This window comes from Physcomitrium patens, chromosome 26, assembly GCF_059467195.1.
Source record: "Physcomitrium patens ecotype Gransden chromosome 26, ASM5946719v1, whole genome shotgun sequence".
Classification (NCBI taxonomy): domain Eukaryota; kingdom Viridiplantae; phylum Streptophyta; class Bryopsida; order Funariales; family Funariaceae; genus Physcomitrium; species Physcomitrium patens.
The window spans coordinates 5,619,977-5,633,417 of NC_143435.1; the positions used below are offsets into that span (position 1 = coordinate 5,619,977).

General features: G+C 35.3%; 1 protein-coding gene across 1 annotated transcript; it reads left to right on the forward strand.

Moving 5' to 3' along the window:
• The first annotated feature begins 1,045 nt into the window (after positions 1-1,045).
• On the forward strand, positions 1,046-3,405 carry LOC149986220 (uncharacterized). The gene is made up of 7 exons (XM_090247925.1): positions 1,046-1,249; positions 1,446-1,654; positions 1,814-1,920; positions 2,067-2,169; positions 2,415-2,573; positions 2,775-2,825; positions 2,989-3,405. Exons 1-7 carry the CDS (start codon positions 1,138-1,140, stop codon positions 3,055-3,057), a joined length of 810 nt encoding a protein of 269 aa, XP_090104051.1. The 5' UTR covers positions 1,046-1,137; the 3' UTR covers positions 3,058-3,405.
• The last annotated feature ends 10,036 nt before the right edge of the window (positions 3,406-13,441 follow it).

Here is a 13,441-nt window from a genome sequence, read left to right on the forward strand (position 1 = left end):
ACCTTTGGACAAAAGCTATAAGTATTATAGTATATGCTGTGAATCAAATGATTAACTCTCAAACTAGTGATTCAACACCCTATGACAAATGGTTTGGCTATCAGCCCAAAATAGCACATTACAAAAAAAAACAAAAAGGGTCTCTTATGAATGTACTCGTCAATAAACAAAAACACACTAAAATAAAATTTAAGAGCTACATAAGCATTTTCTATTGAACCTGACATTTTCACAAAGTACACAGCCTTCAGCTGCCCCTGAGAGATGCCTTTCGGCCTATGTGTTGTGTTGTTCAAACACACGTAAATGAAAATAAAATCGAACTCAAAATCTGGATTCCCATACAAATTCCGGAACGCCTGCTTTCCTGCATTCAATGAATCTCTCCGCTGCGAACTCTCACACCAAGACGCGACGGACCATGCGTCAGTGGCGCAGCTTGCCGGGTGGGTGCCACAGTCCACAAACTTCAGATGCATCCTCCCCGACAGCGTTCCACCGCCAATCCCAATGTACTTTCAAGGACTGCCATGTGTCACGCCTCCACAAGAACAGAATCCGCCCCGCTAGCGACGCGAGACAGCCAATGCCTGGTGATCCACGGGAGCCCGCGGCTCCATGTTTCCTCCCGCAAGATAACTCGCAACTTGCTACCGGATGCTCGAGAATCTGGTGGAAAGGAGGAGTGGGACGGAGCGAGGCTCCAAAAGTTGTAACCGAAGGGCGGCTTCCTTTGGGTGAAAAACACGAACCGTGGGAAGGGTAAGAAAACCGCCAGACGGTTGCGCCAGTCCACGCTGCAGCACACAGGCAGCTTCGACGCACACATCCATGACGTGATGAGCATGACAGGAATGGTCGGATCAGAAACCCAAAGCCACCCGAATTCGGGGAGTGCTTGGTGACCACAATCCGCTGGGAACATCCAATCGAGACTGATTAGTGGGAATCAAGCAAGTGGATTCATGGGTGGTTGGGCTTGGCACCTTCCGTGAGCATGGACTACATAAGGCTGTCCGAGGAGCGGCATGACGTGCAAGCATCGGTCCCGCGGTCGACTATTGGGGTGGCTCCAGTGCGGAAGTGATCGGCCGTAGACTCACTGTTCCCAGCGAGCGGTCGGTTGAGTTGCTGGCGATGGCGAGCCAACTTGTGCAGGCAGTGGCCGCTGTTGTGGTTCTGCAATGCATCTCCGCAAGCTGGGTTGGCGCGTGGGCAGGATCGGCTCAGGCTGAGGGAGGTGACGAGGGTAAGTCGGGGCAGAAACTCCAACTTCGGCGTGGAGTAGTAGAACAGGATTGTGATGTCCCCCTAGCATTCCATCGCAGCATACATGCGGCCGAAAAATTCTTGACTCACATTGGTGGCCTGCATGACCAACTGATGCATGACTCCAACCAATGCTGGTGCATGACTCCGTGTGCATGTGCTGTGTGGATATTCAGTGCACTGGGACTACAGCGGTGGGTCGCATGGGCCAGGTGGCTGGGGTGACCTGAAGGCCGAGTGGGGTGTGTGCAAGTCGGGCAGCCGGCAGTCCCCGATCGCCATCACGGCGCTCGACCTGGTCACAGACCGCAGTCTGGGGAAGCTGGATGCCAAGTACCGGAAGAGAGTTCATGCCACTCTTTACAACAGCGGGCATGGGGCTGAGGTAAGTGCCGTGGTCTCTGAAGTTCTCCCTTGGCGGTGTGGCGGTTATCGTGGTCAATTGGAACCAGTGAAGTTCGACGTTTGGACAGGGGGGCAGGCGTGCCGATTGCAGGCGGCTGGCCTGTTACTCCGAAGTTGGGGCTGACTGTGGATTTGTCAGGTGAGCATGCCAGCCGGCTCGGGACGCTTGAGGATCGGTGGCGAGACGTACCGACCCGTCCAGTTCCACATCCACATGCCCAGCGAGCACACAATCATGAACCAGAGGTACGTCACGGCATGCTACCACGAAGTTGCAGGTTTTGTTTGGGAATTGAATTCGGCTGTGGAGCCCGCACCTCCGTTTGTGACTACGAGGTCAGTGTGTGTTCATTGCTGACGCGCGAACCACTGTTCGGTTGGCACTGCTCCAGTTTCCCGCTGGAGCTCCACTTGGTGCACAAGTCCGATGATGGGAAGCTTGCGGTGATCGGGTTCCTGTTTGAGGAAGGAGGCGAGAGCGAATTCCTGGCCCAGGTACGCACCCCGCTCCCACCTGTGTACCCTCTTTCCAGTGGGCGCGGACGAGGCTGAAGGTCAACTGTCGTGCGCCCATGACGTGGGTGGCGTAGCTTTGGCGAATCTGCGTTGCGTTATGGTCGGTGCAGAGTAGTGCTCTCGTGTGTCACTGAAGATCTTGCTAGGAAGGTCGCGCGCGCTATCGAACGCGATTCTCCTTGGCGAAGCCTGACCCCATGCGGAAACTGGTGTGACGTGTGCAGTTCGCACATGAGGTGCCATCGTCAAATAGCCCAGGCGTGAAGGTCGACTTGGGGCACATCAAGATGATGAAGCCGGAGAGGAACTACGGCACTTACATGGGATCCCTCACCACCCCACCATGCGCGGAGGGTGTCACCTGGATTCTGTCGTTGTTCAACGTAAGTGGGTTCTGCTCCAGTGTTCGTGGCATGACAGAGAGACTTGTAGATGTCGGCATGTGGGAGATTGTGGTTTTCCGTCGTCGCAGTGGTTCTTTCGGGTGCCCTTCCAAATGCAAGGCGAGCAGCCGCTCACAAGCGTTGCTCATGAATGTACCGGGAACTGATACGTGGGACGATGTTGCGCTTGTTGGGTGGCAGTTTCAAACGGCGTCCGCGGAACAGCTGGCTAAGCTCCGGGCTTCTGTGCCGGTGAGTGATCTCTGCCAGGTGCAGGTGGTAGGGAAGGTGGCCGCGGGTGCTGCTAGATTGTTCTGTTGTATCTTCTTTTACCTGCTTCTTTGGAAACGTTGGAACGGTGGCTTTTCTGGCATCTGACGCCGGGCTGCATGCACTGGACGTGTGACGTGTGCAGAAGGGACACAACAACCGTCCAACCTTCGGCAGCGCCGGAAGGGGTTTCCGCATGCGCACCAACGCTTGAGGTATCAGGGTGGCGCCAGGATGGAGATGTAAGCGACACGAAGTGTGGCAGCTTGTAAAATGCGACGCCTCGACGCTGATGGCGTCGGTGTTTGTAGACTAGTGCATTCAACTCCCTCTCTTTCCCACGAATTGAGCCGGGCGTGGAGTGGAATGATGTAGAGTAGAAGTCAGTGTAGAGGCTGACAAGAGAGTGCGCAGACTGGATGTGGTTTGCGCCTCGTCAGAATGGTAGATTTGACGCTAATGCCGAGCTCCGTGGAAGCAAAGCAGCTTCACGGTTGTACCACTATGCACCTCTCAATGGAAGTTTGGTTGAATCCGGGTTTTCGCTGGAGTTCCCAGCAGACGCAGATGGGTCGTGTGATGGGTGTTGCCGCCGACTGGGCGATGTAGGCGTGTGTGTGTGTGTGTGTGTGTGTCTGGGAGGGAAAGGTCGGAAGATGGCAACACTCATCGCTGTGCTGGTGCAGGGCAGTTTGGGAGAAGGAAAGTTGGACATGCACATGCGCATGCACGTAGCGCGCGCTTGATCTCAGGTACCTGGAGCAGGACAGAGTTTCGGGACGTCTCCAGCGACGGGATCGCGGTGCACCATTCGTGAACAGCCTGCTGCCAATCACAGTGCAATTCACTGAGGACGAGGTAGGTATGGAACGAATCGCGCAGTCCGACGCAGTCCGGTGATTCCGATCTTTTATCATTGCAGTTAGCACCACGCATAGTTACAGATACTCATGTGTTTATGTGTGTTATGATGTCGACAATAGTACATACGCATCTGCATTGTTCAATGTAGTCTAGAAGTCATCGGTTCATGTAACCGAAGGTGGGATGGATCGGGCCGAGGTAAAGTATTCCCGACTGTCGATCGGGCCAAGCTTTTGGCCATGGCTTGGTACGTTTTGAAGCTTAAAACACATTAAAAATAGCACCGCAGAATGTGACTACTATCACAACTGTGCAATTGCACTCGAATCGCTTTACGGTACCGTCTTCAAGATGCTGCATAACAAGCAAGCTGTTAATCTCTACGCTAATGGGATCACTCACTCACTCACTGGAAAAGATAAGCCGCTCTGTTTTGTACGTCAATCTAGACATTGCTGGTTGTGTTTTCCATTCACATGTAGTAAGTCGAAAGAATGGATCCATCCAATACTTGCCAACTGTGCTCGACGTCTGCCAATCGCGTAGGAGCACTAACTTCGGAAGCATGTGCCTTTTTTCGTGACTCTTCATTGGACATGAACATTACATGTGCGTGATGGTGTGTTTGTCTGCGGTCCGCGTTGAGAGAAATGGAAGTTTTCCTGGTTATCTTGTAGACCAGTCATGTCGCGTTATTTTTGGGATAAGCAAAAGTGGTTACCTTGAGGAGATTATGTACAAAGTCAACCCCCAACCTGTGTCGTGTTCTTCAGCCCATCAGCTGAGGGCACCCTTTCCGTCTCTGCACTTTTGATGTTATTTTTGTGAAAAATTGCGGGACTCAACTTGCATGCAGTGCATGAACCCCCTGGTTGCCTACGAGCTTATCTGCGAGAAGTCCAGTGTCCGGAAGCCAAAGTGTTCTCTGAATGTGACCGCAAGTCCCAGTTTCCCCACACGCGAATAAGTCGGACCCGCCAAATGCCATACCTTTACAGAAGAACTGCAATCTCTGGCAGCCAAATTTAGCCCGTGAATCGATCCCCCGTTCTAGACTTCAGTCTAGCTGTGTGTGACATTGTGATTGGATTATTGTGAACTTTTAATATATTAGGGTGGATGGCTGTTGATTTGCCAATGGCTCGGATTGATTTAACATCAGATGAGGATGGGAAGCTGCCAGTTTTTATCGTTAGCGGTTGTTACATTGTTGATATATCGATTTGGTTTCGTCAGGTTTAATTTGTCACATTTATAATAGCAATATTCGTTGAAACCTTTAGTAAAAAGTTGATGGAAATCTGTATTTCGTTTTTTTAGCTTATTTATTCTGAGGCGCAGATGAGTAGAAAGCACTTCAACCGGAGCGGATGAATTTTGGAGCTGTGAAGACGAATGTCGCCTGGGAGAGGGAAGGAGTTTTATAAATTTTCCCATCTCAGAATAGTTTTTCTCTACACGTGTGTGAATGTGCGATGGCTTTGTGTGTGCTTCTGATTTGATGGAGGAATGTTCTTACAATTTAACATGATTATTTTTTGAATTTTGAAATTTGTTATGATATGTTTTGGATTCAAAAGTTGATGAGGTTTATTTACATGTTGTTTAGAGTTATTGGAATTTTGAAAGAAGAAATTTGAAATTGAGATGTAGAATTTAGTGTGAAGAGTTGTATTGAGTTATTAAAGTTGTAATGCAAGATTTGTTTAGGATTTGCTTAAGATTTAGTAAAATTTGCAACAAAATTTTACTTGAAGCTATTAAGATATGACTGTTTAGAATTTATGAGATTGTGTGAAATGAACCATATGATACAATTGATTATTAAATAAAAATCTATTATTTTTTCAAATATAGATTTTTTTAAAAAAATCTAAATTTTACTTATTTGTGGCAAATAGAGATTTTTCTATTAAAAAAACAAGTATGACTACCATCTATTAAATCATTATAAATTCTTAATATAAATTCTTAATGTAGCTGCTAAATAGAGCCACCATCAATTTTTGCATTAAATTTGGGATTAATGGATAAAAAAAAAGATTTAAATAAAATTTATCCAAAAATATTTGATTAATGATAGATTAATTTTAAAATAATGTGCATTTTATATTATTGTGTGTAAATGTAGTATTAAAGAACATTATAGAAGCTTAAAATATTTGTACAACAAAATGTAATATAAGTTGTATTGCTAAGATATGTGTTAATATAGAGCTTATTAAATCATTATATATGGTAGTAATAATAAGATTAAATTATAAAAAGATAAATTTTTATATTATAAATATTTTTAAAAAAATTTTAAATTGATTAAGGCATATTTGATTTTTATATAAATAATTTATTGAGATTGATATTGGTCTTTTAGGCATAACTTTGTTAGATTCTACAATTTTAAAAAGAATTAAAAAATAAAATTTATATATTTATGTACATATGTATGTATGTTTATATATATTTATATACTTCAAGAATAAAAATACTTTTATATTAACCTTTATGTTGTTATAGAAGTATTTTATATTTTTTTTACATAAAAAATATTTATTGAATAATATCTATTGGAGCCTTCAAACGACATATTGAAGTATTTGGCCAAATTCTTATTAATGCAATTATTGAATAAATCCAATTTATTTTGTATTAAGCTGTAGATTGATCCAAATGACAATTAAGTTCTTTCTTGAAGATCAATTTAGTAATCATAAGGATGATGCTTTTGTAGAATGTCAATATTTTTCTTCTAAAAAACATCTTGATAATCCTTATATAAGCTTAAAATATTGCTTGAAGTCTATTTGCTATTAGAAATAGGTATAGAATAAATAATAAAAAAATAACTTCTTACTTTGTAGCATGTATAAAAGCCTTTGCATCTACAAACAAAGATTTGATTATACTAGACTTATGACTTTTTACTTGATTAGCAAAACTCTTGATTATGCTATTAGAAAAATCAGGATTACAAGAAATCCAACCTACTAGGAGATTATATGTTTTTAGCAATAATAAGCCTAAAATGACTAAATTAAAAAAAATTCTATTAATATTCAAATTTGTGGTTATTTTTTTTTTCTGGATAATGTTGAGCAATGTACTTAGGTTCTCTAAAATGTAAGCACAATCTTCTTTGACAATTTTTCTTATTTTTTTTGCTTAGTAAGAAGATTAAAACATATTGCATCAATTTAAATAGGTTTTGATTTCTATGAATAAATTTCTAAAAACTTAAGAGTTGTTGTCATGACTTGATTTATTTTTCTTTAACCAAATCTTTGTTCTTTGCACCTTTTACAAAGTTGTTTACTACATGTAATGGCTAAAATAACAAACTGCATCAATAAGTTTGCTTTTGGCATTATCAATAATAAATCATTAATGTTGTCTTTTAGTCTAATTTAAAATTGGTTGATAAAGGATTTGTAGTTTCAATTTATGTTACAAGTAAGGTATTAGAATTTGAGAGCAAAGATGGTAGCTAATTGTGATTTTTGTCCTAAGGATAAAAATATTATTTTTATTATTCTAGGACTTAATATGGATGTTGCTATCAATTGGATTATATAAGAGTACTTGTTTGTCTGGAAAGCAAAGATTAGAAGGTGGCAATATACATCATTGTGCTGATGTAAGATAATTTGAATGGAAAAAAATTGAGCATGTATACATGCATTTGATTTCAGCAACACACAGTAGGAAAAATTTTGGAAATGATTCTAACAACAAGATTGAGATGCATTATTCTTAAATAGCTTACTATCAATCATAGTACAATTTATTGAAGATGGAATAGGTATAGAATGTATTAGGTGTATCTAATATTTTCTATTTTTTTTGTTTTATTTGTTTTTTTGTATCAATATAATTAGCACCTATTGAAGTGGATGTCAATGACTCACCAAAATTGTTGGATTTATATACTAATAAATAATAATCAATCTATGCAACCTTAAATTAAACTACGCTTATTATGCATTTGTATAGATTTATTTTATAAGATTTTTTTGAAAATAACAAGTGATTACTAATTTGATTGTTAGTTTCTAAGTTGACAAGTATTTTTTTCACTAAAATGATTTAGCTTTGCTTAGTACACTACTTATTATATTGCTGATTATGATTTATATTTTTTTATAGGAAGTTGGACAAAAATGTTCATTTTATAGTCCTACTTATTTAAGTTAACTTTCTACAATTGAATCTAATAATACTTCTCTCACTCTATTAAAGTTGAAAGTTGTGATACCAAGTAAAAAACACAATTGAACAAATTGATCTTGCAAAAGAGGCTTTGTGAAAATATCAATAATTGGATTTTGAATAAAAATATATTAAGAATCAATTTATTATTTTTTTTCAAGTTCACAGATAAAACAAAATATGATATCAATATGTCTTCTAAAAGTTGTAATCTTGATTGAAGTTCTTGGAGTTAAAATCTATATCAAAGTCAAGGTCAATTAATTAAATTCTAAATCTATCTTCAATATCTTTAATCTTTAATGTCTCTATATTCCTTCATGTCTTTGCCAAGGTTAAAGTATTCCATTGTTGTTATTCACTTTAAAATAGATCATAACTTTTATTTGATGAATCTTATCTTAAATTCATCAATCCCATCTTTGAAGTTCTTTCTTCATTGTATTGAAAATTCCAAAGATCTTCATGGATCTTATGTTGTAATATTTACAACTTGTAAATGGATCAAAAGTGTATAATGAAATGACATAATAGAATGTCAATTATATTTTTTCTATTATTATTTTATTATGATAATTACAACATAGTTTTTTAGGTATTTATAGCTATATATAGTAATTTTAAAAATATCATTTAAAAATATTAAAAATACTTTCTTTCTAGCTACCATAACTACTTAAAGTAGTTTTAATTTGTGAATCCCATCAATGCATTTTAATTGATAAATTGATTATGAATATTTTTGAAATTATTTATTTAAATAAATATTAAGATTAAAGAGTCTTTTTTACTATTCAAGTATTTATTAGAATTTAGAAGTATTTATAAGTTATAAAAGTCTTACCAAAAGAAAAGTTATAAAAATGGAGTCTTAGTAAGTTTTGGTGGCAATTATCTTAGTTGATTTAGTATTTTTACTTATTGTTGAGTATTGAAGATTATTTATTAAAACCAATGTCTTTATTGGCCTCCTATCTACATTTATTATTTATAAAAATCCTATCAATGATTAATTAGTACTTAGAAGAAGCATGAAAACTAACTTCATATCTTTTTAGTTAATTTTATAGAAAATAGGACTTTTAGTGGATTTAAATTAGTTTTATTTCTATAAAAACTCATCAATATAGAAAAATATAGCTTTAAATAGGTATTAGAACTATAAAAATATTCTAATATTTTTTAGAGTTTTTTTAGAGTTTATTTAGAATTTATTTATTATTTTTATAGAAAATTTCAAGACCTTGGTATAAATGAGTTTTATAACCTCGAGAGCCATTATGAAAAAAAATAACAAGTTTTGAAGGCCACCTGAGGTGTAGTCAAAAATACAAAAAAAATGAGTTTTACTGGTAGAAAATAGGAGGACCAGCAGCTATTTTAGTGCTTGTAGGAAGGGAGGTGCATAAGTTCCATATAGATTGTAGCACCTTGGATGTAGGTAGGAAGATAAGAGTAAGGCCTAGAGGCTTTTCTTAATACCTGATATATTCTACATCTAAGCCTTTGTGAGGCTCGAATCCTTGATCTACAAGTAAGTTATTCTTAAGATAAAATATTTTTACTTAATTTTTTTATTATTTATATTCTATCTTTAATCTATCATAACTTATTCAAAGTAATCTTAATTTATATGGAGATCAACAAGGGTTCTTTCCATCAAAGCCATTATGATTACTATCCTTCCATGTTAACTCCCGTAAATGTGAACTCTTAGCAAATACAAGACCTAATTGTAATTTTACCTTGAATTAATATACTTAAGATTTTTTATTTTATTTTATTTTATCTTTTTTCCAATTTTCAACTTCAAATAGTGATTAAAATCACTAAAAGAAGATAAACCATTACAATTAGTCCACCTATATCTTTTAGAAATTATCATTAATTTAATAATTAGATTTTATATGTTTAATCTATTCAAATTTTGGCATGTAATTTAAGCTCAAAATAATCTTAAAAATTAAATAGAAAAATAGAGAAATTAAACTTAAAGGATTTTCTAACCATAGTCAAATAATGAATTAGCTTTGGAATTCAAAACTAAGATTATGGATTAATTCAAGATATAATTTCTAGAACTTAGAAGAAAAATTGTATTAAAATTTTAATTTAAATACTAACTGAGATTTTAGAATTTATTAAAAAAATAAAATCATAGACCTTTTAAACTTATTATTTTTAGATTTTTTGACAATCATGATAAAGAATTCTTAGATTAAATATATATGTGTATATATATATATATATATATATATTCTTTTTTATAAGAAAGATTTGATTATTAAGGGAGGCTTTAATTTTTATTTTATTTTATTTTAATCTTTAACTTGCAATTTAAAAATAATTAGGCTATGGCCATTAAGTTCTTTCTTCTTCAAAAAATTCTTCTTTCTACTACTACTTGTTGTCTTCTTTATTCTATTGACATTGCCTCAACTTATATTCTTTCGCACCATATTATTTTATTTGTTTTATATTTCTTTTTAAAACCTTATTTATACTTGTATTTTTGATATGTCAAATCTTCCACCACAAAATACATGGAAATATCTCACAAAAACAAATTATCAAGTTCATGGTACCTTACATAATACTATTTCAAAAAATCTCATTGTTACATCCATTAAAATTGTTGAATACGTTTTGTTGTTGAATAATGTTATTGTTGTTGTATTATAATTATTTATAGTATATAAAAATTAACAAAAATAGATAATATATTTATAAATATTAATATATTTTTAGAATGGTTAGTAGATTAATTTAAAGAGAGTTGATATAAGAAAATTTATTTTCAGATTTACTTATGTTAATTATAATATTAAAAATATATATAATTTAAATATTTAGTATAAAATTTAAGGAGAAGATTGGAGCTCAAAGATGAAGATTCAAACCTTTAAGAAGCTTATTTGGAGGGATGAAAGTAAAATATGGATGGATGAAGGCTAAAAGTAAAGATCTTTATCTCTATTGGTTGAAGGCTATGTCCAACAAGTATTAACTAGGCTATCTGTAACCATAATAAGGATTTTGGCAACTTTAGAAGGAACATTTGAAAATCAAAAGTAAAGTTTGTAAGGTTTAAGATTTGGATTATAATTTGTATATAAGTTTTAGAGAATTTGCAATTAGGATGATAAAATTATTACCATTTGAAGTTAAGGTATCTTTTTCAAACATACTATTACTATTTTGAAGATAGGAGGAGTTTTATGATAGATTTTGGAAATTAGAAGAAACAACCACAAGGGTGATAATAAGATCTGCATCTCTTGTAATAGAATTTTTGATATTTAGAGTTTGTATAAAGAAATTATAAAGCATTGAAGAGAGCATATGTAATTCAAAGGTAGTAATTGAGTTGTTTTATTGATAGTAATGATTGGAGCCATATCTTGAGTTTTGAAATGAATTTTTGGCTCAAAAATTTTAGATGTATGTGTTTTTAAATTAAGAAGATATATATCAGATTTTTATGGTATTTAAATACTTATTTTGTGAGATATGAAGAAACATACACACTAGTGTATATAAATAAGGATTTGAAGCTACTATTATGAATTTGATAATATCTCAAGATTTATAATAAACTTACAGTTGAAATTTGTTGTAATAGTTATTAAAATTTTATCAATACTTCATGTAAAATTAAAGTTTGTTTAGATAGCCCAGTCGTAAGATATGAACTCTTGAAGTTTGGAAAAAATTCACCTTAAGAATATGCAAGGTTTTATAATATTTTATCATATTTTTGGTGATCTTTGGTACTTAGGACTTATGTATTGATGTAATTGCTCCTATAGAGAAAATTTTATATATAATCTTGATGTTTTATTTTATTTTATTTTATTTTTTTATCTTGAGGCTTGATTGAATAATTAGTGACAACTAAATGTCTAGCACTTTCTTAAGGCAAATTCTGTCTATCTCGACCTATTGGTGCTTTCACTAAGAGAGCCTTAAGATATTAATTTTTCAATAAGTTAAGATAGGAGATACAAAGTAACGAGGCTCAAATCATGGAGGTGGTTAGAATCTTCCGGATAAATTTTTAAGAGCCATACAAATGTCTATGGGCTAATAAGTTGCTAATGCAACTTTACAAGGAGCTACTAAATTATTGAGGGATATTATTAGCAAAATGGGGAGATTTGATGGAAAGAATATTACTAAGTTTTTGAAAATCTACACCTATGAAATGAAAATCTATTAAGTTTTAAAAGATAAGATGATTGAGACCTTTGATTTACTTGTTGGTTCAAAGATCAGAGAAATTGTGAAACAACTACATAGAAGTATTGATGTAAAAATATAGGCTAGATTTGAGGAGAAATTTAGAGATAAATACTTTGATGAGGATAATAAAAGGATGACCAAGAGAAGTTTCTTTGAGTGGATGGGGCAACAACTAGATAAACATATAAGACCAAACCAATTGCTGAGGGAGTTTGAAAAGAAATTTGGACAACTCCCATTAGCTAAGAAGCAATTTTTAAAGATGAAAAAGTCAGAGTTGTTCTTATAAGTTGTAGATGAAATACTAGAGGATAGATTGCTTCTCTTTTTTTAAGATGGAACAATAGAAGGTGGTTTTATTACTGATTAGAGAAGGTTGGAAGAGGTAGTGAGCCTCATTGCTAAGCAAAAATATATAAAGTTTAGAGGATTTGAAGCAAGGATAGAAGCTATACCAATGAAAGGTATGAAAGCTCCAACAATAACTTTGCTTACTCTTACTCCATCAAGCTCTTTAAGGAATAAGAATGTAGATAAAGAAATCTTTAATGAATTGATGAAGAGCATGAAAGAATTGAAGATAGAAATAACTACTTTGAAGAAAGACATAAGGTTAGGTACATTACGACCGACTGAAGGATCAAAGGGATTTATGGTGAAGTATATTTGATATAATGATCCAAACAAAAAACGTGGTGGTTGTGGATTATATACAGATGCCATAAAGAATGACATTATTACTTTCAAAGAAAGCAAAATCAAAGATGTTGTAACAAATGACCCTCTAAAAACTAACTTTGGAAGAAGAGGCATGAAAAAATTGATAGATGATAGATTAGAGAGGAATAGCTCTTCACTTGGTAAAGAAACACAGACTTATACCATTGAGATTGAATACATCAAGGTAGAAACTTCTACACATGTATTTAAAGAAGTAATGGTGAAGGGAGCTCAAGCTATTAGAAGAACAATTAGATGGGATGATCTAATTGATGGAACGACCATTAGGACTTATTTGGTGAGTGAGCATGGAGAAAAAGAATCCTATGATATATCAATGGAAATTAAGAGAGGTAGAAATAGTGAAGAAGAAGAGGTAGGAGAGTTAACCAATAAAAAAAGGCTCGAAGTAGTAGAAACACTATTCTAGAAGAAAGACTAATAATAACCAAGAAAATACTAACAATAATGAAGAAGAAGAAATTATAATAGAAGCCTAGATGTCTCAATGTGAGGTTAATAAGCTACAGAGAAATGATGGTGAAGCTTTGATAGCTTATATTCATCTA

Excerpts from the sequence above, each read along its gene's own strand:
- LOC149986220 (XM_090247925.1), top strand. The coding sequence starts at position 1,138 with ATGGCGAGCCAACTTGTGCAGGCAGTGGCCGCTGTTGTGGTTCTGCAA. Across the intron at positions 1,250-1,445 it reads GGCTGAGGGAGGTGACGAGG|TGCACTGGGACTACAGCGGT; the intron begins GTAAGTCGGGGC and ends GTGGATATTCAG. Across the intron at positions 1,921-2,066 it reads CACACAATCATGAACCAGAG|TTTCCCGCTGGAGCTCCACT; the intron begins GTACGTCACGGC and ends GCACTGCTCCAG.